This window comes from Ahaetulla prasina, chromosome 3 (genome assembly GCF_028640845.1).
Source record: "Ahaetulla prasina isolate Xishuangbanna chromosome 3, ASM2864084v1, whole genome shotgun sequence".
Taxonomy (NCBI): domain Eukaryota; kingdom Metazoa; phylum Chordata; class Lepidosauria; order Squamata; family Colubridae; genus Ahaetulla; species Ahaetulla prasina.
The window spans coordinates 163,830,853-163,856,557 of record NC_080541.1 but is presented as its reverse complement, the minus strand read 5'-3'; the positions used below and the strand labels follow the sequence as shown (position 1 = coordinate 163,856,557).

General features: G+C 36.3%; 1 protein-coding gene across 5 annotated transcripts in view; it reads left to right on the top strand.

Annotated features, from left to right (window-relative positions):
* Nucleotides 1-25,705, top strand: part of PATJ (PATJ crumbs cell polarity complex component) — a 176,975-nt gene that overhangs the window by 81,945 nt on the left and 69,325 nt on the right. For all 5 annotated transcript variants that reach the window (XM_058178715.1, XM_058178716.1, XM_058178713.1 and 2 more), the window contains one exon: nt 8,905-9,022. In XM_058178715.1, coding sequence (XP_058034698.1) covers nt 8,905-9,022 — 118 coding nt within the window. The remainder of the gene's footprint in view (nt 1-8,904; nt 9,023-25,705) is intronic.

Sequence of the window (25,705 nt, the reverse complement as noted above, 5' to 3'; positions counted from 1 at the left end):
ATAAAATTTACTTCAATTGCCTTTGATCTTTATTACTGTTTATGCTATTATATGTAAACGTGGAATAACATTAGACGCAATAACAACAACTGTAGCAAAGAGAAAATAGGTCACCTGTGAGTGAACTGAAAATAATAAAGAATTACAAAGCCAACAGGTATCTGTTTAGAAGTAAGTGCCAATTAGTTCATTGGGGCTTGTTCTCTTGTTAAGTGGGTTAGAATGAAATAAACCTTTTTGGAAAGGATTTTCTAGAAATAGTCCACATCTAAAATAGATATAATCTGAATGTTCTAGAGTGATCCAGTCTGGAAAGGGATCTATTCTAAACTTTCCTAATCATTCACATTAGGAAAGTAAAAAAATATTGGTTGTGTTTTTGTAATAAAGTTTTTATTATGAATTTTAATTACAGTAGTAAAAACTAATACAAACTATACTTAGAAAAAGCTGAATGAAAAGAAAGAATAGATAGTATATGAGGAAAAAAGAAAAAGAAAATATAACAAAAACAAAAAAGAAATATATATATAAAATACATATGTTATAAAATAAAATATATAAAAAAGCGATTTCCAACTTTCAGCACAATAATAAACAAATTTAATAGCTCTTCATTGTCCTTTAATGTTAAACAGATTTCTTTTCCTCCATATCCTGTCCATTATCTACAAGCAAAATTATAAAACATCTACTTTTCAATCCTGTTGTCAGCAAAAGTCAGGCGTGAAAGGCCAGATCGGCACATGAAGATTTAATTAAACTGATTTATTGCTAATAAAACCCTATGCATAGGAATCTTCTCAACTAATTATTGGCACGTGCTTAGAGTTAGATAAGGGTCAACGGTACTCAAGGGGAGTGGGACTTATCTTATGGCTACTTAGGGATTCTAAGGGATTTACTCTGCCAAACCTTCTTCTACAAAAAAGTCCATGAAAAGTTGCCAGAACATTGCTAAATAAATAAATAACATTTTAATTTTGATCAAATAAACCAATTTTATATTTCTGCTTTTACTTCTAAAAATCTTTGATTCAATCAAATATTGTCACATGATTTTATTTCTCTTCAACTCTTTTTTATCCTATTGCACAGATTTCTTGAAGGCTTTAACAAGCTTCTCTTGTAGATCGAAAAAGAAAACAAATTGCAGGTCATTCTCTTGATACATCATTTATATTTCCATTTTAATTTTAAAAACTTCAGCCAGTTCCTTTTGTATGTCTAGTAAAGCATCCTTTTCCAAATTATTCTCTTAGCCTATATTTGTAGTTGTAGATTCTGTACTTTATCTTATCAGATAAAATTTGTTATCTATATGTTTAGTAACATCTTTTAGACACAACCTATCCATAGAAACAGAAATCTTTAGTGATAGTACTGATTTTGAAGTTACTAACTTCCAGCTCTATTTTTCAAAAATCTCTTAATATTTATGATATTATAATATTTTCTGTCATTTTGAAAGTCCCAGTATTAACCAAATCATATATGCTTTTTTTTCGACTGCTTAAAATCTTTATTCGCCTCTAGTGTCCAGTTTCTAAAATCATCACTTATCTTTTGTCATGACTTGCAACAAGCAGGATAGCAAGAAGAAGTCCTTCAATAAGTTATTTTTCTAGTTAGTTCCAAAAACTTACAGTAAAAGTCAATATTCCAAATTTATCTTGATCTTTAATCCATTTGTAACTTTCTTAGATCAAAATCTGATTTAGCTTTTACTGCTTTCTTCATTTCCCTTAAATTCTTGCTTGTAATTTATATTTTGTTCAGAGTTGAAGATAAAACTCACCCAATGAAGACTTTTCAAATTTGTCATTCTGAAGAACTCTAATAGCTTCAAAATAGTTATGAGGCAATTTCTGAAAGTGATTAAAAAGCGAGGTTTGCAAACTTAGTGTCCTTTAAAAGGCTCTGCTTTTGAGCAAAGTGGTTGATCTCATCATCTCCCAGCAGTCAAACTCATGGTAAACTGATGTCCTATGTCTCCTTGCAAGAAGCAGCCATCTGGATCACATGTGGGTGATCTCCTGTCTTCTCTTTATCCAGAGAAGTTGTCAGGAACTAATCTACTCACAAGTTCCTTGATCTTTGCCGCAGTCATTGGCTCTGCTTTTGCAGGGCATTGCATCTTCAATTCACTGTACCTTCCCCAAAAGTCCCAAAAGTAAAAACAAATTGTGAGGTAACATGACTCATGATATAATTGATTGATTGTTGATTGATAATCACTTTTCTTTAACAAGGCTATTTACATGAGGAGCTCTCTTGACTCTCCTTAAGAAAATTAATGTAGGCTAGGATGAACCTTTAGAGCTCTTGGTTTTTCTTAAAAAAATATGGAAATTATTACTTCCATGGTGTGTGAAACGAAAAGTTCGGATGAATGTGTCTAGCTTTGTATGACTAATTGGGAGCAGAGATGATTTAAACAGTCACATTTCATTTTTCCTCCCCCTCTTTTTCTGTATTTTTAATCATCTTGCCTGATGCGGTGTTCTTGGGGATTTGAGAGCTTGAATACTAGTTTATAAATCTTGAGCTGTACTAATAAATGTACTGCTGTAATATAGATTGGATGAGCTCTCCTTTCCCAAACTTTTTTTTAAAAAAAAATAGTTTGAATAGTCCAAACTTGGTCAAAAGATTAGAAAACCATTTCTGATTTTTAAACCAGTGTGCATTGATGGAGGAAAATAAATCACATGTTTGAAATTGCTAGTATCCTACTGGTGGTTCTTGACTTACAACTACAATTGAGCCAGGGATGAAATGTAAAATTTGTTACTACTGGTTCTGTGGGCGTGGCTTGGTGGGGAGGGTAATGTGACTGGGTGGGCATGGTCAACTTTTTTTTTTAACTTTTAAAAGCATATTTTCTACAACCTCTTCAGCTGAAGAGCTTGTAGAAAACATGCTGTTAAAGGGTTCTGATGATCAGGCAATTCAGCTGGAATCGTCGGTGGAAAAAAAGCTTTTAAAGAGTTCTGACGATCCCAGCTGAGTCGCACGATCATCAGAGCCTTTTTTTTTTTTAACTTTTAAAAGCATTTTTTTGGTGGAGTTGAGTTTTGCCTTACTTGACAATCTTTCCGGCCACTGTTGTGGAATGAATCACTGTTAGTAAGTTAGTAACGTGGATGTTAAATGGATTTGGCTTCCCCATTAACTTCGCTTATCAGAAGATCTCAAAAGATGGTCACATGACCCTGGGACAATGCAACCACCATAAATATGAGCCAGTTGCCAAGCCATCTGAGCTTAGGTCACATGGAGATGCTGCAATGGTGGTAAGTGGTAAGTCTGGAAATGATCATAAGTCCCTTTTTTCAGTGCCATTGTAACTTCAGTCATTAAACAATGGATGTAAGTCGAGGACTACCTGTATTTAAAGGAGCTACTCTTCAGCAGAGAGCATTTTATTTTTCACCTTACTGGCAGTAGGAGCAACAACAGTATTTTTCCACTCTAGGTTTCTGTGAGGTCAACCATAAAGTTTCACGTTGATGACTTTGCCTCCAAACTCTAGTTTGCTGCAAGCAAAATGGGCAATACAATACATTTTACGAGGACAGACCATTAGTAGCGTAATGAAGGAGGTTTTTTTGTATCTATATGTTTATGCCTAGAGAAACAGAGTACTATTCTTCCAAGGTTTTTGAGTCCTTTGGAGGAGCTATTTTTTGAGAATATGAAAATCTTGCTCTCTGTACCTCCTACAGAAAGAAAGCTGGGGGGAACGAGGGAGTCTGACAATACCTGCTACTTACCCAGAACTGCAGGTTGGAAAGTTGAGGCAAAAGTGCTAGGCAACATGGAAATAATCCTTTGAATGGCTATCCTCCATTCAAAAAAATCTGACAAATATAAATCTGGGCATCAGCTTTCTTTCTAATTTGTTTTTGTTTTCTAGTGTTTGCGTTACTCCATTTGAACTACCTTGAAGCGCCTTCTGATCATGTTCTTTGAAACTATGTTTGCAAATAATTCAGCCACTCTAATACCAAAACAGCTTTGATTATGCAAAATATGCTGACTGTACCTTAATCCCTCGCATGATTTTCATTTGGGTGGCGCCAACTGACTTTTAAGACCCTTCCTTCTCCTCTAATCCATTCTTCTCAAGATGTAATTCACATGACCTAGGGGAGCCAAGGAAAAGTATTCTTACAATTCTCTGATTTTTTTTTCTCTTTACAATTATAGACTGCCAGACATATTTATGAGTTGATTGCAGGTAGTCTTTAATTTACAACCACAACTGAGCTCAAAAAGCCGGTTGCTAAACAAAATTCCGGTTGTTTAGTGAGTTTTGCCCCATTTCTTGCCAGAGTTGTTAAGTAAATCAGTGCACTTGTTAAGGTACTACCATGGTTGCAAAGCAGTGGTGAAATCCAATTTTTTTTACTGCTAGTTCTGTGGGCCTGGCTTGGTGGATGTGGTGTGGTTTGGTGGGCATGGCAGGGAAAGGATACTGCAAAATCCCTATTCCCTCCACGCACCTGGGGGAAGGATATTGTAAAATCTCCATTCCCACCTCACTCTGGGGCCAGCCAAAGGTGGTATTTGCCAGTTCTCTGAACTACTCAAAATTTCCACTACCGATTCTCCAGAACCTGCCCAAACCTGCTGGATTTTACCCCTGTTGCAAAGTGAATCTGGCTTCCCCACTGACTTGTCAGAAAGTCATAAAAGATGATCACATGACTCTGGGACACTGTAACCATCCTAAATACAAGCCGGTTGTCAAGCGTCTAAGTTTTGATCACATGACCATGGGGATGCTGTAATGGTTCTAAGCATGAAAAATTGTCATAAATTACATTTTTCAGTGTCATTGTACTTCAGAGTGGTCACTAAACAAAAGGTTGTAACCTTCTATTCTTAAATGCTAGAAGTTGGAGCTCAACCATTACTGCCTATGGAAAGGTTTATCTCGAGACTTTGTTTGATGCCTCTTGTAGAGAAGTTCCCTTTTTTGGAATGACTCAGCAGTTAAAGACACTGAGCTTGTCAGCTAGAAAGCTTGACAGCCCAGTTGTTCTGTTCTCCCTCGCCTCCATCCGAATGATGGCTTAATTAGCCATCACTATCAGCTCTGGCAGCAGAATAGCCAGCGTCTGCCAAGAGCCTCGGTTATCTTCCACGACGCTGGTGAGTCACCCAGAAACAAACTTCAGCTCTTAATCAGTGGATTTGCTTGTTACAAAGAGACACAGCAGCTCTCGCTGCCTTTTATATCCTGTGGGGTGTGGCTCCATGACTCAGCACTTCCTAGGCCTGCCCCACCCTTGCTTCTGTTGTTCCCTCTTCTCCTGCCTACGAAACCAAGCCTGATTGCCATCAGCTGGGTCTGCAGGCGTGGCCGGGGTGGGGGGGGGAAGAGTCAGGGGATAGAGGCCTTGTTATCTCTTCTGTCTGGCCTGTTTCTGGCTCCTGGAGCTGAGCCAGGCAAGCCGGTGCTCCCGAGGTAAGTCCTGACAGCCCTTCCCTTCACTGTCCAAGTCACTTTCTGGCAGCAGGCCCGGCTCAGGGGGCGCAGACACAACACCAGTTTTGAAACCCAAGCACTGCACAACGGGATGACTCCCTTTCCTGCTCTAGCTCCTGCCTATTTAGCAATTCGAAAGCATGCAAATGCAAGTAGATTAATAGGTACCATTTTGGTGAGAAGGTAGCAGCATTCCATGTGCCTTTGATGTATTTCCATGTTGACTGCATGACCATGGAAAATGTCTTCAGGCAACACTGACTACTTCATCCAAGAAATGGAGATGAACACTAAGCCCTAGAGTCGGACATAATTTGACAGGGAAACTTTTATCTTAAATGTTTATGTGGATTTCCTCAAGTTCAAGGTATAAGTTTTAAGTTATAGGATGTCCTTTTTCTTCTTCTTTAAACTAATATTGTGGTGTCATCACAATAAGCTTTTTCTTACATCAGGAAGAGTGCTAATCACCCTGGAGGTAATTGACTACACATTTTTGCAGGAATGCACACAAGGCACGCATGCACTTTCAGCCATTAATGGTATAAACATACCCATGTAGACTGACTCCTGGAGCTGTGCTATTGAGACTGCTTGTATGGGGGCCTCCATGTAGAAATTATTTATTTGTGTGTTTGTTGAAGAAATACCACTTGTCACTGAACTGGCTATATATCATGTCTCTGAAATAATGCAGACCACCAGCTAGTTTTAACAGCCATTTCATTGTGAAGATAGTACTCAACAGATTTTCCCCCGTGAATAAAACTCAAATACTGCCCTGTATGAGTCCCTGGGCAGAGATTGTAGTACTAAATTATGCAGTATTTCGGCATTCGTAACATGGGCAAGTAGTTGTATGGGTAATGGTTTCTTTTCTCCATGAATGATTCCGTCCCTGGAGTACTAATAGTGCAAATGGGTGTTAAGTTCAAAAGCTAATGGAATACATGACTTCTGGAAATAATGATATCAAATATAAATAGGATGTCATTTCACCCACTATATTCCAGATAATGTTGGATTTGGTCAGCTGGAGAATGACAAATAGGGAAAATGTCATTAAAAGGGTAGTTCAGTACATTATTGTGTAGATATTCTTCAGTTGACCATAGAATTATGTTCTAGGCCAGGGGTATCCAACCTTGATCCCTTTAAGACTTGTGGACTTCAACTCCCAGACTTCCTCAGCCAGCTTTGCTGGAGTTGAAGTCCACAAGTCTTAGAGGGACCAAGGTTGGAAACCCCTGTTCTAGGCTGATTATTTCCATAGGGTAGGGTAAAACCTTGATTATGGCTGAGTGAAAGCATAGACAACACTTCCTAGAGAGGAAGCTGAGTCAGGAAGAGAATTAATTCTTCGTCTAAACTCTGAAGACTGGATTTAGTGGATTCAGTGGATTTGAACAACACAGCATACCCCGAGAAAGGCAACATAAAATAATCACCTTCATAGCACATATGAAAATAGTATTCAGATAAAGGTTAAAGTGAAAACCAAACAGAGCTGCATCCAAATTGAGTGGATTGACTCATTGCAGATTAATCTGTATTGTCCTCAGTAACAGCTGTTGCCACAGCAAGCAGCAACACAAGGCTGAAGTCAAACAGGGTTAGATCTGGTTAGCATTTAGATGGGAAACCAGAAGGAAATTGCAGCTGGACATTAGGCTGGGAAGAAAAATAATAGCCAAGATGAAATTGGTTGTATATGGTTTGTTTGTTTATTTTGGGCCAATCCCTCTCTTTCAGACAACCCACCTCACAGGGTTGTCATTGTGGGGAAACCAGGAGAAGGAAGGATTATCTATGTTGCTGTCTTGAGTTATTTATAAAGTGATAATAATGGGATATAAATAAATAAATACTTACATTACAATTCAATATGATAGAGTTTTTAACTTTTATCTTTAGAATTCATTAAGCCATTTAATCTGTTGCTTTTCAACTCCTAAACTTAGATAGGATAATTTGGATAGAGTGTCAATTGGTTTCCTCCACTACCTAAATTGTGGAAGCTTGTTTTTATTCTACTTATTTTGATGCTATTTTTGTCTTGTCAATCTTATCAGTTGAAAGGTCGGCAGTTCAACGGTTCAAATCCCTACTGCCGCATAATGGGGTGAGCTCCCGTTACTTGTCACAGCTTCTGCCAACCTAGCAGTTCAAAAGCACGTAAAAAATGCAAGTAGAAAAATAGGGACCACCTTTGGTGGGAAGGTAACACAGTTCTGTGTGCCTCTGGCATTTAGTCATGCCAGCCACATGACCACGGAGACGTCTTCGGACAGCGCTGGCTCTTCGGCTTTGAAACGGAGATGAGCACCACCTCCTAGAGTCGGGAACAACTACCACATATGTGCAAGGGGAACCTTTACCTTTATTTTTGTCTTAACAAGATGGAATTTACTTTATCTTGATTTGCAATAGCTTTCAGTTTGAACTGCCCTTCCTTTTTATTGCCTATTGCAATTTTTCATTTTATTTCCATCCCACATTCAAAAGGCATGCTTTTACAATAAACGTCAATTGTTCACATAAGACTGCAACTCCGTATTTGCAAATGTCTTTTTCCCCCCACTGCTATACTATTACTATAGTAATTCAGTATTGTAGAAAAAAAAATATTTTTTCTAAAAATGACATGCAGAACCATGGCTCATGATTCTCTGCCATATAGAGCAGCATTTCTCAAGCCATTTGTGTCGGTCTCGTGACATTTGGCACTCACTGTTTGTTTACTAAAATGCATTTGCCTTTAGCGATGTGATTGTAGTTGAGTTAATTCAGCCCTACAGGACAGCTCAGAAATGACTCGAGCCTGAGAAACAGATGCTTGGTTGTGTCTACTGGAGTCCTCCAGTTCTTCTTCTTTAGGGGGATATGTACCACTATATGCACCATTATCGAAAATGCCTTTATTTATGCGAGGTAATGAGATTTTATTGTAAGTTTTATTATACATCACTTGTTAACCAGCGGTAATATTGGAAACAGCGTAGTCTGTAATGTTTGATGGAGCTTTATAAGCTGTCTTTTTTTTTTCCTGAGTGCCTTGAAAGCTGTAGATTTATTTTATAAAGCATTCTGGTCCTTGGTGAATCTTGTATTTTTACATTTATGTTGTCAGTTAAGCCTGTATTATCATTATTGTTTTGGCATAAGGAGACATTAGCATCTTAGTATTCCTTGCTTCTAACGAGCTAATATAAAAATCAATCTTTTTTTTTAATGTGGATAAAAATGTAACATTTATTCAAAAGAAGCCCAAAGTCTATGAAACTAGAAGCTTCTTTTGAAAAGAGCATTTATAAACTACACATAATGGATATAATGGATTCCTTATCAGAACTATCTGAAATTTATAGGCATAATATGAATGGCTATTTTTTTTTTCTTTTTACAAGAAAAGTGGAATTCCACCACCCATGAAATTGCCACCACCTTACAAAGGACCAAGAAAGTCCAGCTCGGATGATCCAGAAGACGAAGAGGACGAAGAGGAAGAAAATGCTTTTACAGAGGGTAAATTATGAAGTATTATTAGATCTGTTGAATTGCTACATTCAGAATTCTTCTTTGGGGCTCTTACCTAAGGAAAAGTTGCTTGTGGTCACCGTATTTATAGAATTGAATTTTTTGACAGAATATGAGAATTTTGAATTCCGATGGGAAAGAATGCTGAAAAGGACTTGAGAAATGAGAGGAAGTACCTCTTCCTACATAGTCCCTTGTTAAACTACCAAAAGATCTTGTAAATTATTAGAAATGAATGGGGAAAAGCTCCTTAATGCCATAATATTTTAGACTTTTTTTTCAGAAAGTGTGGACAAAATTTAGTTAAGATAGAGATCATGAATATGCTACTTCTCAGTAAACTGTTTCACTATGCATAACCAGGATTGGGGTAAGTAGTTCTGAAAATACCAAGGTTCTCTGACCATAATCATTTTTTAACATGTGAATCATTTTGAAATTTTGTGATTGTATTTTATATATTATGTAAATGTGTTATGTATAATATTTATATATTCCATACAAATATGTAAATAAAACATTTCTGTAACGTATATTTGAGGGTAATAGTTTCTCCAGTTCATGTGATCATTATTTTTAAGCCTCCCGGTTAGCTAACGACAAGCAAAGTCAATGGGAGAAACCAGATTCACTTAACAACCACGTTACTAACTTAACAACAACTGTGCAAGAAAGGTTGTAAAATGGGACAAAACTTACTTTACAACTGTCTTGCATAGCAACATAAATTTGCGGACTTAGTTGTGGTTGCAAGTTGAGGACTATGCAACATAATACATAGCATAACATAGTGTTGGAAGGGACCTTGGAGATCTTCTAGTCCAACCTCCTGCTCAAGCAGAAGGTCCTACACCACTTCTGACAAATGGTTGTCAAATTTCTTCCTAACAACTTTCAGCGATGCAGTAGCCACAACTTCTGAAAGCAAGCCATTCCACTGATTAATTTTTCCAATTACATAGTCCTTTATTAAGCTACCAAAAGATCTGGACAAGGTTACCAATGTGGATAGCTTTAAAAGGAATTAAATAAACTTAAAGGGCAAACTTTCTCAACCCTTTTTCCTGGAGAAATCCTTGAAATAATTATCAAAACTCACGGAACCCCTGCCTAAAAATCTCCAAGAAATGTGAAAATTTCACAATACAGTTTCTGTCTTACCTACACAATCAAAATTTTATAACATTTGGAACGATGGCTAAGTGGCTGCTTGGAACTAAGTTACAGCACATAATAATTCCTATCGATGCAAAAATAAACATTGCTTTTTAAACTTGGGGCACCATAGTGGTGCTCAAAATTTAAAAAGTAGTGTTTACCTCTGTCTGTTTATTGGTCACAATTTCTCATTTCTTGCCGAGCCCTTGTGTAATTGAGAAGGCTGGTTATTGAGGATTAAATTGCAGTAGGTGCTAGTAATAGTTGTATAATATTTCCAGTATCAAAAGCAGCATGTCTCTAACAGAAGAGAATATTTGTAAATCAGGGTAAACTGTGGAGTTCTTGATGCTTGAGCTTGGTTGTTTTCTTGCAGATGTTTCATTACCCAACTAGGTAACATCATCAGTGTCCTGATATGTACTGATCATATTACTATCTGGATAGTGAAACATTTGTAAAAAACAGTGTTCAGAGAGCATCAAAGACCTCAAAGAATGTCTCTGAATATCACTTGCTTGTGTGTATTAGAGAAGAGTGACTCTGTCTGCCTTTAAGTAAAGTTATTTAAGGCATATGTTTACTCTTCACAGTTTATGAATCAGTTTGCAAAATAAACAGTCAAAGTCACAAAACAATGAATCTGTTTCTGTTTGCCTTTCCCCCTAATTTTCTGCCCAATTTTAATTATACGTTCCTATTACACAATTAAAACAACAGATTTGTTTCAGGAAAAATGCAAGCGAAATTAATTTGCCAATGCCAGCAAAAAGGGTGGCGTGGTTTCTTATTGATCACAATGGGAATGCGATGTTGGCTTTTAGTCTGATCCAGCATAGCTCTAAAGTTAAAATGCTGCCTTTCCAATAGATGTCACTGCAGTCATTAACAATGGTGTTAGACTTTCTTACTGTATCAGAAAGCATTTCAATCCGTCAAACAAAATGACAAAGAGCTTTTAATTGGGATGCTATAACACGACCTTTAATGTTTTTAAATCTTGTTCTGAAATTAGCTTTCCTACATGATATTTCTTAAAAAAAAATGGACTGTTACTATATATCATCATGGGTATCTGTGCGCAGATTTTCTCCTTTGTACAGATTTTAAACCTATTGATTCAGTACTCAAATACTGAAAATGCATTTGAGTGTAAGAAATGCAAGTGTAATAAGGTCTGAGAATGGCTGTAACCAGTGATTTTTCTTTGGCTTTGCCTATGCATTGAACAGATGTTGCAGATGTGGCTCTCTGCAGGCATGTCACAAAAATGTGCTTTCTAAATGGAAAGAATGTTAAGTAAACATTGACTATTGATACATACCAACTTCCTACTCAGCATTCTTGTGATTGTATTTAATTGCGATATAAAATAAATTATTTTAAATATATTCTCACTTTTCACTGAAGGGGGCATTAAACGAATCCGAATCTGCTTGGCAATGATAAGGATTTAGCGCAGGCAGTTTTCCTGAAGATATAAACATAATGCCACGCTGCAGCTCTGATCAAGGGGAAACTACAATATAATCCTTAGCCAGCTGTGCTGGGCTGGCAAGCAGTCGCAGATTATTAGAATCAGAAACAAGCTTTTATACATACTGTATAGGTGTGTGTGTGTGCCTGACTGGATGTTACAAACCATTTATCTGCAGTTAAGAGTGGGTCATTGAGAATCAAATCAGCTAGGCTCGCAATCCAGAAAAAGGGCAGTGTTGTTTCAGAATGATTTCTGTTTCAGAGGAGGGATGCTAGTTGAATCGTAGTGATTTCCAGCAATGCAACAACAATACAGCAGCAGTAGCAACAGCACTAGAGCCTCAGTGGGTCAGAGATGGGAGACCAGGAATTTCTCCAGTGGTGCTTGCAGGCTTGCTGAAGGATGTAACTCTTTGCTTGTGGACAAGACTGAAATTAATTGCGATTGGTCACATATCATAGCGGAAAGAAAACTGACAGATTGCCCTTAAGGCAAGGGAAATCTCTCAAGCAGGCCCAAGGTCGTCAGAAGAAAGACGGAGCTCCGATTCTCTCTGTGTGTTGTGTGGTGAGGACTGGAGCTGCTCACAGCATTTGAATGTTTGTGCGGAATGCAGATACCTACACTTGTGTTCTAATGCAGCAATGGTGCTGGGGGGTTTCCCAGGTATGTATTAAAGCATCCACGAATGCATTCTACTTTTTTTTTCTTTCATTGCCTGCTTTCAGCATTTAATGATGAGTGAAAATGAAAGACAAACTGGAGGTGGCATTCTTTCTCCTGTTTGAGTTATTTGCATGTCGGAAGAGTTGCTGGTGAGATGAATTCTGCCTTTAAGAAGGCACCAGTTTAAGTTTAAGTTGGAAACCGTTAATGGAATGCACTGAACGGCTGTGAGGCTGACAGCATCAGTTAATTGTAGCGTTTGCTTAAAATAATAGAAGAACTTAATTATTCTTAGTGTTATTGGCACGGAGAAACAGATGTGGTTGCCTTACACTAAGTCTCGGAAGGCAATAGGGAAATGTTTAGCATGTGATAAGAAGCTGCTGTTGAGATTTTGTTCAGCGTTTTTATTCTGTAGGGGCAGCAGACGGTAAGTGTCAAAGGAAAACATGCTTTTCGCCACAAAGAGTGATAATAATGTTACTGTATTGCTTGCTTGCTGTGAATTGTGATAGAAAATCTGAATGTAAATCAAGCGTTGGGGGGAAATTGTGTCGGTATGTGTCTGTGTGTATACATTCATACATACATAGAACACTCAAGCTACCAGATCTGAACTGCAACAGTCCAGATGACCAACAGTTGACAGCAAAGAATTACAATTTTCAATATTTCTTTGCTGCCCTCTGGTTTTTTTGCTTTTTTGATACCCTAATCCAAATGCACTCATACATACATATATCAGGAATATGAATCCGGTGAAAATCTTTAATTATTGATGATAGTGATGCCTGACTAGGTGGCTCAGTGGCTAAGACACTGAGCTCGTCGATCAGCAAGGTCGGCAGTTCGGAGGTTCGAATCCCTATTACAGGTCTCCTGCATGAGCAGGGGGTTGGACTAGATGACCTCCAAGGTCCCTTCCAACTCTGTTACTGTGATTGTTTATTTGGCACCTTTATACTTTACATTCTGAGTTAGAAAGGTTAAACTTTATAAGGCTCTAGACAAGTAGGGAATTAGGGCAAATAATTTTTTTAGTGAGCCTACCACTTTATAATGGAAGAAAATTATTTCAGAGACTAGTACGGTATAACAGATTGTGAGATAGGGTGTGTGAGCATACATGATATTTGGGAAGGGGTTTATATTATAGTACAATATTGTTCTACTATACAACTGACTTCCATTACTACATGCCATAGGTTGTTTTTAAATTGATGTTTAATGCCCAAATAATGCCTTTAGAAATAATATTATCAAATTGCAAATAGAATACGGTAATACCAGGCTCTAGCCAACAGCTATATTCTAATAAGAATACCCACCATGCTATTTACTTAAATTCCATGACTAAAATTCACTGTCATCTTTCCTCTCTTGAAGAATATATCAGTAACTGTAGAAATCAGCGATTTGCTTTTTTAAAAAATCTCAAGCATTGATAATACCTTCAGAAATTAGCACCACCCAATGCTACCACCACTGCAAAAGAAGGAAGTATATTGTCCCTTTCCAATATCATTTTAGATTTATGATTCGAATGTAATGCAATGGGGAAAGCAGCTTAAAACTAGAGGGAAAGTGTCATTTGCACAAAGGGTTAAATATTTGTTCAAAGTTGCAGATAACCATAGCAAATTTATTTGAATGGCACCAAAATTGGGAAGGTGTTGCTACCTAGAGTGGGGGGGGGGACTTAGAATGAAGTAGTTGCAACATTATCCCATAGATATTTATTCAGGGATATTTTTCTGGAACACTTTTTTTTTCTACAACCCTGAAGCCATCTTTCTTTTGCCAGCTTCTCCATCCACACCAAATTGGCTCTAGTTCAAGTTCAGATTGGTTGTTTGGTTCAAGCTTTTGAGAATTACTTTACTGTTAAAATAGATGGAAGTTGCCCTAACTGCCTTTATGTAACTTCGTTCCAACCTTGGACTGCCTTATTACGTTTTGCATACCTTGTTGGGGAAAAAAAAAATAAGGAAGAGAGTATAACTAAATGTGCCTTTATTCTAGAGGGGAACATTTTGGGATGCAACAAGAGACAGATCAAGAGCCTAATCAGCAGATGTTTAATGAGCTGGTGAGACATCGAAACAGTTTGCCTGAAGAATCTGGTGTCTGGATGTGTAATAAAGTGTGTATAACATTTTGATAACTGCATCATTGCGATTCTGTGTAATTCACAGACTTAGTACAGTTGAGGTAGGCCCTGGAGAAGAAGTAGAGATGGTCCCCATTGGATTCTTTCATCATCTTCCTCCTCCCACTGCATATTTTTGCCACAGAAAAACTCCCCAGTGAACTGCAAGTGAACATTCTTAGTCTGCCCTTTTCTTCATTTGAGTCCTACACATGTCATAAAATTCCATCGGCTTTCCCAGATGTGGAAGCACTGTTACAGGTCTGTCTGAGTTGGACAATAATAAATAGCCCAGGGGAAAGGACGTTTTCACAGCTATAGAAGAGCAATATTGAACAGGGGATACCAAAGATATAAAACTGCTTTCTGAACTAAAACCTATTTGCGTCAAAAATAGCAGATTTCATGCTTCTTATTTGATGGTACCATCAATGACTTTGCTTTCCAAAAAATCATGGAAGAAAAATTTCTACGTTCTATGTGAAATGCAAAACAAAGTGTAGACTGATGGTTTCTTCCCATTTATTGATGGTGAACTATGTAATTATTCTTGTTTTTATATATATATCACATCTCTGAATTTCTTAAAGTGGAATTTATAATGTGGTTTCAGTAAAATAATTCATTTGTTTTTTTTCAATAACTGTTTTTGCAATCAGTACTGGCAGTATATATGCCGCTTACTTTAAAGACCTAAAGTTGTTTATGATAAAGCTATAATACTTGTACACCAATCTACTAAAAAGGAAGTTAGATTAAACAACTAGGAATGGCCAACATAAAAATTACTATATAGTACGATATAACATATTCAAGAAGTAAATATCTTTATAAGAATATGAGCTTAGAGGGTTTTTAAAAAAAAATAAAGTTCTGAGTGCTTCCTCAATCTAAAAATGTTGGCTCTGAAAATGCTCAGCTACTTTGCCTCTGTCTTACAGATTTCATAAACTTATTGCAGGTTGCATATTTTGTTAGTTGATAGATACAAAAAACCTTGAGTGCATGTTAGTCTAAGATAAGATTGCTCATAGTTTAATAGTATTCCTGCTTATTTTAACAGAACAAAAATTTTGAACCACAAATGGTTAAATTGCAAGGTTTTAGTGATCTGAAGAAGCTTCTTGGATGAGAAGCAAAACATCTTCAAATAAAAACAAGGAAGTCTAGTTGCCTCTTGAAAAAGCACCTTTGGGTAGCCAACAGTTGTTTGTTGCTTACCTGTGATCATGCCTTATTGCCACAATTTATAAGAATGTAGGTAAAGAGCTGAAGGAAATAGTGGGAAACACCTTGCCGGGCAGTATATTACTAATTTATTGCATTTATACGCTGCCCATCTCACTGAGAAGGAGAAATAGAAGTGACTGGCCTCATCCTCCATGAAACCATTTTGTAAATAAGTACCACGAAAGTAACTATTTGTGATAAAATCCATGATGTATTCCCAAAATTCCAAATAATAATAGCCCCAATAGGTGGTTTTTAAAAAGATTCTAATCCATGAAGTAAAATCTATGGAAGGAGACATTTTTTAGTACCTCTTATAGGAAAATAGAATGATAAGGAATGGGTCAGTGAGTTAGGCATTTAAGCATATTGCTGGTTTGAAACTTAATTCTTGATCTGGAACAAAAACTTTTCAAGCTTTTGGAGATGTTGAACAGATTCTTTGGTTTTTGTTCTGAGACTTAGGTATTTTACTATTCTAAATGTAAAGTAAGTGGTAGAACATGGATATTTTGATATTTTAAATATTCAGTAGGATATTTTATATCCTACTTTTGCTGTGCATGACATTATAGTACTTGCATCAACATCATATTAAACCTGTCCTTTGGAAATTACTATTGTCAATTCAGTAGCTTTTTATAAAGATTTGAAAGTTCTACCAATCTCACATTTAATATATAAAATCTTAAAACCAGAGTCATAGCCTACAGAATTTCCTGTTTCTTTTTTCTATAGTTTTTATGGCTCATTATATCTGGATGTTCAGAGGAAAACACATCTTTGTCTTTTTGAGGGAACATTTGGCCAAGTATAAGAACAGTACATAATTTTGTTTTCCTGGTCTCTTCAAAAAAATAATGTTTTGCTAATGAATTTGTGAAATATTATGCACCAAAGAAACACGGTAATTTTGTATAGTTCTCTTTATGGGTGAGATCCAACAGCAAAACTGAACTTCCCCATTCTCTCCTACATCTACATTTCTCGGAAGTGCTGTAGTACAGAGTGAATTATAACAATAATGTAAAATGTTTCAAAATGTGATCCTTCCACTCCTGATAAAATAAGTTTTTCAAGATTTGTCTGCTAGATATTAAATAACTCCACTACTTCATAGGGAAGTTCAGTGGTTCAAATCCCTAGTGCCGCGTAATGGGGTGAGCTCCCGTTACTTGTCCCAGCTTCTGCCAACCTAGCAGTTCGTAAACAGTTTGTAAAAAATGCAAGTAGAAAAATAGGGACCACCTTTGGTGGGAAGGTAACAACATTCCGTGCACCTTTGGCTTTTAGTCATGACCATGGAGACTTCTTCAGACAGCGCTGGCTCTTTGGCTTTGAAACAGAGATGACCACCATCCCCTAGAGTCGGGAACGACTAGCACATATGTGCGAGAGGAACCTTTACCTTTTACTTCATAGGGGGAAAAACATTCAGAAGTCTTTGTGTAGAAAAATGAAAATATTGTTATTGCCTTGTGTGAATGATATGGTGATAAAAGTAGATAATGGAATTATTTTTGAAAAAAAAGGCTAACTCTTTCCCATTATTTAAGTGGCATTTGAAAAATTACCCTAACTGCAGGGTAGAGTAGACAATAGCAAAAATAAGAAGGATGAATAAAAATGTCTGAAATGCATTTGTTCTGATGCTCAATAAATACGACAGCTATCTTCTAAGATGCATTTTAAAGGCCGAGAATCAGTAAAATACTGAAATGTTGGCAAGGTCAGCACACAGAGAAAATATTTGACAAATATACAACCAGTTCAAGATTTATGCTAGTGATCTGGGAATTTAAAGGAAATATTGGTCTGCAAATATGTGCATTTATGAGCACTGATAAGAAATGGGGGTTGTTGAAGTCAAGAGTTCCTTTAACCTCAAAGTGTGTAATTCTAGTGGAACAAGCATTAATTTTAAGGGAAGAATTATGTAGTGTAGTTCTATGCAAACACCCTTTGCTTCAATAAATTGTAGGACATGTGTCTTTTAGAGGAGGCAATACTGAAGTACAGAATTGAGGGAACCTTTGTTGCCGAATGCATACATATATTCAGTCATCTATTATTTTACTTTAATGCGATTGTGGAGGGGTGTGTGGAATTGCTGGGTTCCTAAAGTGGGTGTCAAGAAATAATGATTTCTAGAAAATTCAAAAAGAGATTAACAAATTAAAAGTTAATAGAACCAGAGCACTAAAAGTTGTAATCTTTTATAGCACAGTCATACTCCACTCGGTATCAAGGATGCAGCTGTAGAGGGAGTCAACAGTATTAAGTACCTGGGGGTGCAGATAACTAACAATCTGACCTGGTCTCTCCTCACATCATCCTCAGTGAAGCGTGCAAACCAGTGTCTGCATTTCCTATGTTGGATGAGGAGAGCACATCTTTCTCCTTTTGTTCTGGCCATTTTTTACAGAGGCACAGTTGAAAGCATTTTAACAAACTGTTTGGTTTTTTGGCAGCAGTGCCTCAGATAGAAAGTCCCTACAGAGAGTGATAAGGACAGTTGAGAAGATTATAGGAAGCTCACTTCCTGTTATTCAGGAAACCACTTATAAGCACTATGTGCTTAGAACTCAAAGCATTGTTAGAGACCCCACACACCTACTTGACCGTCTGTTTCTGTTGCTCCCCTCTGGGAGGAGATTTCAAAGTATTTCTAGTTGGACTACCAGATTCTGTAACAATTTTGTTTCCTATGTCATTTGTCTGGTAAACTGACACAATTCATTTTTCTCACCATGTATATGTATACATCCAAACTAGACTATGTTGTTTCTCTGTGTCATATAATATATGTGGATAAATGCATAATTTTGAATTTATTTATTTATTTTGTCATGTTTGTGTAGTGTATATCGGAGGTGGTGACCCTTTGAGAGCTGTATACTATGAAATTTTTTTTTAATGTATGATGATTAATGTATATTCAAAGTAACAATAAAGTTATTGTAAATCCTAAATCTATGTAGCAGACAACAAGATGGTGTGAAATATTTTTTCCATATGCCTTCCTTAGTAGTGTACATATTGAAATGAAATGTTTTATCAGCCTAAGAACAGAATATAGGTAGTCCTCAGCTTACGACCATAATTGAGCCTGAGATTTCTATTGCTAAGCGAAACATTTGTTAAGCAAATTTGCTCCATTTTATTATTTTTCTTGCCACAGTTGTTAAGTGAATCACTGCTGTTGTTAAGTTAGTAACATGGTTGTTAAGTGAATCTGGCTTCCTCCTTAACTTTGCTTATAAGAAGGTTGCAAAAGGTGATCACATGACCCCGGGACACTGCAAACGTCATAAATATGAGTCAGTTGCCAAGGGTTCAAATTTCGATCTTGGGGATGCTGCAAAGGTCGTAAATGTGAAAAATGATCATAAGTCACTTTTTTCTGTGCCATTGTAATTTTGAATGGTTGCTGAATGAACTGTTGTAAGTCGAAGACCGTCTGTACAAGGGTGTTGATTGCCTATTTTTGGTTGGATCCAAGCTTAGCCATCTGTAGAGGTGGCATGCTAACATCAGTAGGACTTAAGGAAATTCTAACTATGTCTCCAGTCTTATTCTATAATTTCAATTACATTTCCAGTAAGGTTGTCAAAACATTTGTAACTTTCACATACTTTATACAATCTTCAGGTAGGCGCTAATCAATTTTATTGTGACAGCTTTGTATGTTTCTGTGCACACTTGTAAATAAAAGATAAGGGACACTAAAGGAAAATTATTTACAACAATAAATTGAGTGAAGAAGTGGTCTGAAGCTGACATTTTTCATTCAACCTGCTTGGGTCCATCCAGGGGTGGGATTCTACTCGTTCGGACTGGTTTGGGTGAACCAGTAGCTACGATGATCATCTGGGAGCAAACTGGTTCGCTACGAGGATCAGCTGGCCTGCCTGCCCGCCTCTGTGATTTACTTACCTTTATCTTCCCAGCTGATTAGCGCGGCAGAGCAGATTGCCATGCCTAAATTGTTTTAATTCCCTAGCACTAACACGGAAGGTGATTTTTCATTGAACTGTGGAGACACGTGTGTATGAAGTGCACACGCGCAAAGCCACGATCACCAAACCGGTTGTTAAACCAGAAGGATCCCACCACTGGGTCCATCCACCACTTTTCCTGAATTTATACTTGCTCATTCTGTATGTATATTGCCATTCTTATGACACAAACACATTCTATATACAACTCTCCTACGCAATTGAAAAAATAGGAACCACAGTACTCTTAAATAATAGAATAAAATACCTAAAATAAAGTCTAGAACTGATCTGTATAAAAGAAGAAATAGAAGTGTTTTTATTTTCATCTGTGCTATTGAAAAGTATGTTTTTTTAGTACTAGAAAAAATTAACCTAATTTTTCTATCTGTGCCTTGTTTATTCCTAATAGAAAGAAATGAATATGTTAATGTGTATATGTTTCTTTCTTTTGTTCTTTTAGTCTTCTGATAAGGTTTCTGCGATGCCATTGTTAGATATGTTGTGTGTTCAAACTAGACTATAGAATTTAATGGCTAATAAGTCAAAATGTTTTATTACGAATAACTTCCTGGCAAAGTTCAGGAGCTCAGGTTGTTCTTAAGGAAGGAACACAGTGTATTCACTCAATCCAACAATAATTTCATCACAGTGTAATTTAGAGTTAGGTTTTGTTTTGTTTTTACACAAAGGAGGTCCCTTGTAGAAAGCAACTGGTTGTAATTCATTCTTCTTTCTAAAGATGTAGAAAGTATAGTGAAATGGCATAATTTAAGAGGATGTAAGTAGTTCATAAGTCATGTCAACTACTGTCTAACTGAAAAATGGAGAATATAGATTTCCATGTACATATTCAGTAAATTATAATTTACACTATGAATGGAAGAGTTTCAGATGTGAAGCACAAATTAAATAAAAAAAATTTCAATATGGCTTTGCATTCATTAAATACATAATGTCTATGTTAAAACTTATATAGGAGGTGCCAAAGGGGACATGGTGGCCTAGCAATTAAGACAATGGGCTTGTTGATTGGAAAGTTGGCAGTTTGAGACCTAAGTACCCAAACTTACAATATGATGGCATACTTAGGTCTTGATCTGCCAACCACCTGATGGGGCAAGCTCCCATTCTTGCCCCAGCTTCTACCAACCTAACAGTTTGAAAACATGCAAATACAAGTAGATAAATAAGTACCACATTGGAGAGAAGATAACAGCATTTTGTGTACGTTGGCATATAGTTATGCCGGCCACATGACCATGGAAGATTCTTCAGACAATGCTGTCCCTTGGTTAGAAAATAGAGATGAGCACTGCCCCCTAATAGAATCAACATGACTAGACAGGGGAAACCTCTCTCTTTTTACCTCTAGGAGATGTCATATGTACACATACATGCTCACACACCCCACTCAAACCATAATGGTGCTTTACCATCATTTCGTGTACACTTTTGAGCTGGACCAAAGGTTTCAATATAGGATTTAGAATTTGGACATACTGTATATATCAGTTTCAGAAATATGCCATAATTTAGTTCTAAGGTTTCTTTATTTTATATCATGTTATTATTGAGTTTTGCATTACAGCACTTAGTCTTTTCACTTAGGAAAAAGGCAGGATATAAATTTTAGCAAGGAAAAAAAATCATTTTTCTACAGTGATGTTAAGTGAAACTTTGGCTTGGTTCCCACATTGTGCTAAACCATACTGAGGTTGTTTATTTTCAGCTCACCTATTAGGGCTTAGTGCTATATATTAATCAACACAATAGTCAACAAAATATGGTTAAAATTTCCTGTGTGAGTGTTACATGTGAAGCAGGCCATTAAAACGATTATTTCATTGGGAAAATATCAGATAGTTTGTGCTATATTAGCACAAATGAAAAAAAAAGTGCTAAGTTGCTGCAGAATTAATGGTAATTCAGAAGGCAAAAGCATCATTTTGAAATCACAGAGGTCCAGAGCTGCTTTCAAACGGACACAGAGTCCTTGTCCAGTACCTGAGAATTTTTTTTTAATCTTTAGCATTATGTTTATACTAGCTCCAATCAAGAATTAGTAGCATGATATAAAATATTTGTATGAACCTGTTGCTTATTATCATGATCACCTCTAGAAGAAGTCTTCATAACCCTGAGACATTTAAATATTGTAATATTGCATAAATTTATATAAATTTCTTCTTGTAAATGCTTTTTAATAAATTGGAAGGATTTAACATAGTTATTAAGAAAAGTAACAAGTATTAATCTACACTTAGCAACATTCAATAAGAAATTGCTTGGAATTTGAGTGATGGCAACTGGACTTATTTTTATTTTTGTTTGAAACATTTCGCTCCTTATCCAAGTAGCTTGAACTTCAGTCAGTTCAATAGAAAAATAGCATAGTTAAGTATTTGTAGATTTATTCATACTTGGTTTTGAACTATCTTGTGGATTTAAAATATAGCCAGTTATAACTTTGAACATTCACTTAAATGTTTACCTATTTCATTTTTTCTTCCCATCCAAGAACTTTTATTTTACAAAAATGAAATATTACATAGATACATGATGCTTTTTAGCAATGTCATTCCTATGGGGGTTTTTTAACATTGACAACAGTGTATTTTAACTGTTCATACCATCATCATTTAGTAGGGAAATGGTAGCATGGAAAGTGTTCTGCTTTGTTCGGTATTTATAAATAAGAATCCATTTGAAATATGAATATTAACTCATTTATTAGCGGGATGATCAAACAGAATATACAAAAATATTTTATATAATTATAAAATATTATTATTACTATTTTATTATTTTAAATTGAAACGGTAAACATGTTTATATTTGGATTTTCCATGAAATAGCAACTTATCTTTTGGGCTCAAACTTGAAAGAGGATTTATTTGAAATAACTAATTTATACCATGCAAATAGTTGAATATATATCTTGATATATTTATTAGATATAGTGTGGACAATACTATAAATAAAGTTTAGAAGAATAGTAAAATAGTCATAAAACGGCAAAGACATTGATAAAAATGATAAATTATTTCTCACAATGTCCAGGTCTCCTACAGACAGGACCTAATTTTTTCCAGATAGAAGTAACAGCTAGTTAACAACTTGCATTTTCAGTTTTAAAATATACTCATGATAGAATTTGATTTGAAAGGACATCTTGATTCCACTGACTCAATAGGATACTTGAACTCTAAAGTGAAATGGACATCCTGCCTTGTGGATTTATTGGCTAATTGTTTTAATAGAAAGATTAAAAATGAGTGGGAGGTAAGGAGTGACATAACACTATAGTTCATTGCAGTCTTTCAATGTATCTTTGAAATGGCCCTCAAACATGCTGTAATCAGTGTTGACTATATCTTAAGGCTAAGAAATGGTTGCTGTTTCTGTTTTTTATTTATTTATTTATTTACATTTATATCCCGCCCTTCTCCGAAGACTCAGAGCGGCTTACAGTGTGTAAGGCCCTGTTGATCGGACCTTGGATGATATCAGCTAAAATTAATTGGATTCTTTAACTGGATTCTGTTTATTAGTTTGAATAATCCCTGTTGCCCTTATTTTTTGAGTGGTACTGCTTGGAGCCATCTTGAGAATAGTTGCTTGATGCCCAAGGACTCTCATTCATAACTATGCTATAGCTCCTGCCTGCACTAACAAAAGCTTCCTGTACTTAAAGGGATATAATGCATTGCTGCTGTTCTTTTTTCCTTGACTTCCTTTACTTCATGTTATGTCCAATTGTTTAGTCATATATGAGGCTGAGTGAGGAAAAGCAGAAAAATCACCTTAAGACCATATTCTAGGTTTCTACAAATGGGAAAATGGGTTGCCCATTAGCTGCATAGGAACATATAGCTAAAGTCTCTCTCAAATTGAACTTAGTTCTTGAGAACTCCATGTCTATTTGATGTTTTTGATGGACGTGTGGTGGCCCAAAAATTGCCATTTATTAGGAATTTTTGTCTGTTTTTAACTCCCCAGTAGACAGAATAGCCCTTGAATTTCTTACTGGTCTCATTTCCAAGTACCAAATAGGTTCAGTTCTGTTTAGACCTGCCGACCTCAGTTATCCGTAAGGTGGTAGCTTCTTTTTTTAAAAAAGATTCATTTTACTGCTATTTCCAATACACTGCAGGAGAGCTAGAGACAAATTGGCTCCGCTGTTGAACACAGGCCTCATTTAGAAATCACAGAAGCCCAGAGCTGCTTTCAGACAGACACAAAATCCTTGTGTAGAAGTGCCGTTAGTTTTGTATTTTGAGTGCCTTCTACTATAGCATTATTTGTAATTTTATTTAATAGTTTCTATTCTGTCAGATTGTACTTTACTGTTTCTGTAGAAACATCTATTTTTATTTTAATGTTATTTGCAGATAACATTAACTTTTAAATGGAATGGGAGATTAAACCATATATGTATAATCTATGTATGGTTTACACATACACACGCACACACACACACACACATATACACACACACACACAGAGATGATTGCCCATCTTAAAACACAATTCTTGGCGGCTGGTCCTAGATCAGTGTTCACGTACAAAATGAATTGGAATCACAGGGCTGAATGTATTAGACATTTGTTTCCATCAACAGATTATATTTCAAAAGATACCTTTATATTAGATGTAACTTTCCTGTTCTTATTTAGCTGGTGCTTATTATGCCTGATCTAGTTTCAGGATCTTGGCTACTTAGCTTACTTACCTTCCGTATCAAATCTGATACTGAATCTGGCAACATTGCTGATCATTGCTGATTTTCTGCTATGTATTCCAAATGGACTGTGATGTGTGTGTGTGCATGCACACTGTATATATACATTTGAATAGAATAGAATAGAATAGAATAGAATAGAATAGAATAGAATAGAATAAGAATTCTTTATTGACCAAGTGTGAACGGACACATAAGAAATTTGTCTCCAAGGCAAGCTCACCGTGTATATATAAACAGCAAGTAATAGGTCATAGGTCATAAATCATAGTTACAATCATTAATCATAAGTTACAAACAATTGATAAACAATTAATCATAAGAAATCAATATGAAAAGATAGTAGGAAAGATAAGAAAAGATGAGAAATAAGACAGCGCTGTGGGAATTAAGTGTTCAGCAGAGTGATAGCACAGGGGGGAAAAATATCTTAATGTCCGGTTGTTTTGGCTCTATAGCAGCATCCTGAGAGGAGAAGTTGAAATAGATTATGTCCAGGATGTGAGAGGTCTGTAGTTATTTTCTCAGCCCTTTTTTTGATTCATGCAGTTTACAAGTTCTCAGTGGAAGTCAGGCTGGTTGCAATTGTTTTCTTCTGCAGTCCTAACTATCCGTTGAAGTATCTACCTGTCCTCTTTAGTTGCTGTGCCAAACCAGACAGTTATTGAGGTACAAATGACAGACTCAATAATTCCTCTGTAGAACTGTATCAGCAGCTCCTTGGGCAATCTGAACTTTTTGAGTTGATGCAGGAAGAATTCTCGTTATGGTGCCTTTTTAATGATAGAATAAATACATATAATTTTTTCTTTTGAGAGCGGGCAGTAGCATTTCATTTTAATGTGTGTCATTGTGCAAACAGAAAAGTGACAATAAAGGTTATCTTATCTAACTTATCTTATCTTACATGGGCTGCAGGAGATAAAAGTCCTGATTTAATGGGGCTGGTTCTGGTCCAGATTTTCTATTAAGACCTGGCTTGTGGCTCAGTCAATTTACTGGAGCTGTTTTCTTCCTCTGAGGAGTCATTTCTCCAATGAAGTCATGACAGACGCTGATAAAATCATCAGAATGATTTTGTGGTCTAGTGTCATTGTTTAAATTAATACTGTTTATTGCTTATTCTGAACGTTCATTGATGTTCCATCCACGCAAAACTTGGCAGAAATTCAAGTTGCTTAAAAGTAGCTAGATGCCATGGTACAAAACTCCCTGTTCAGATTGCAGCCAAGCAATCTTGTCATCT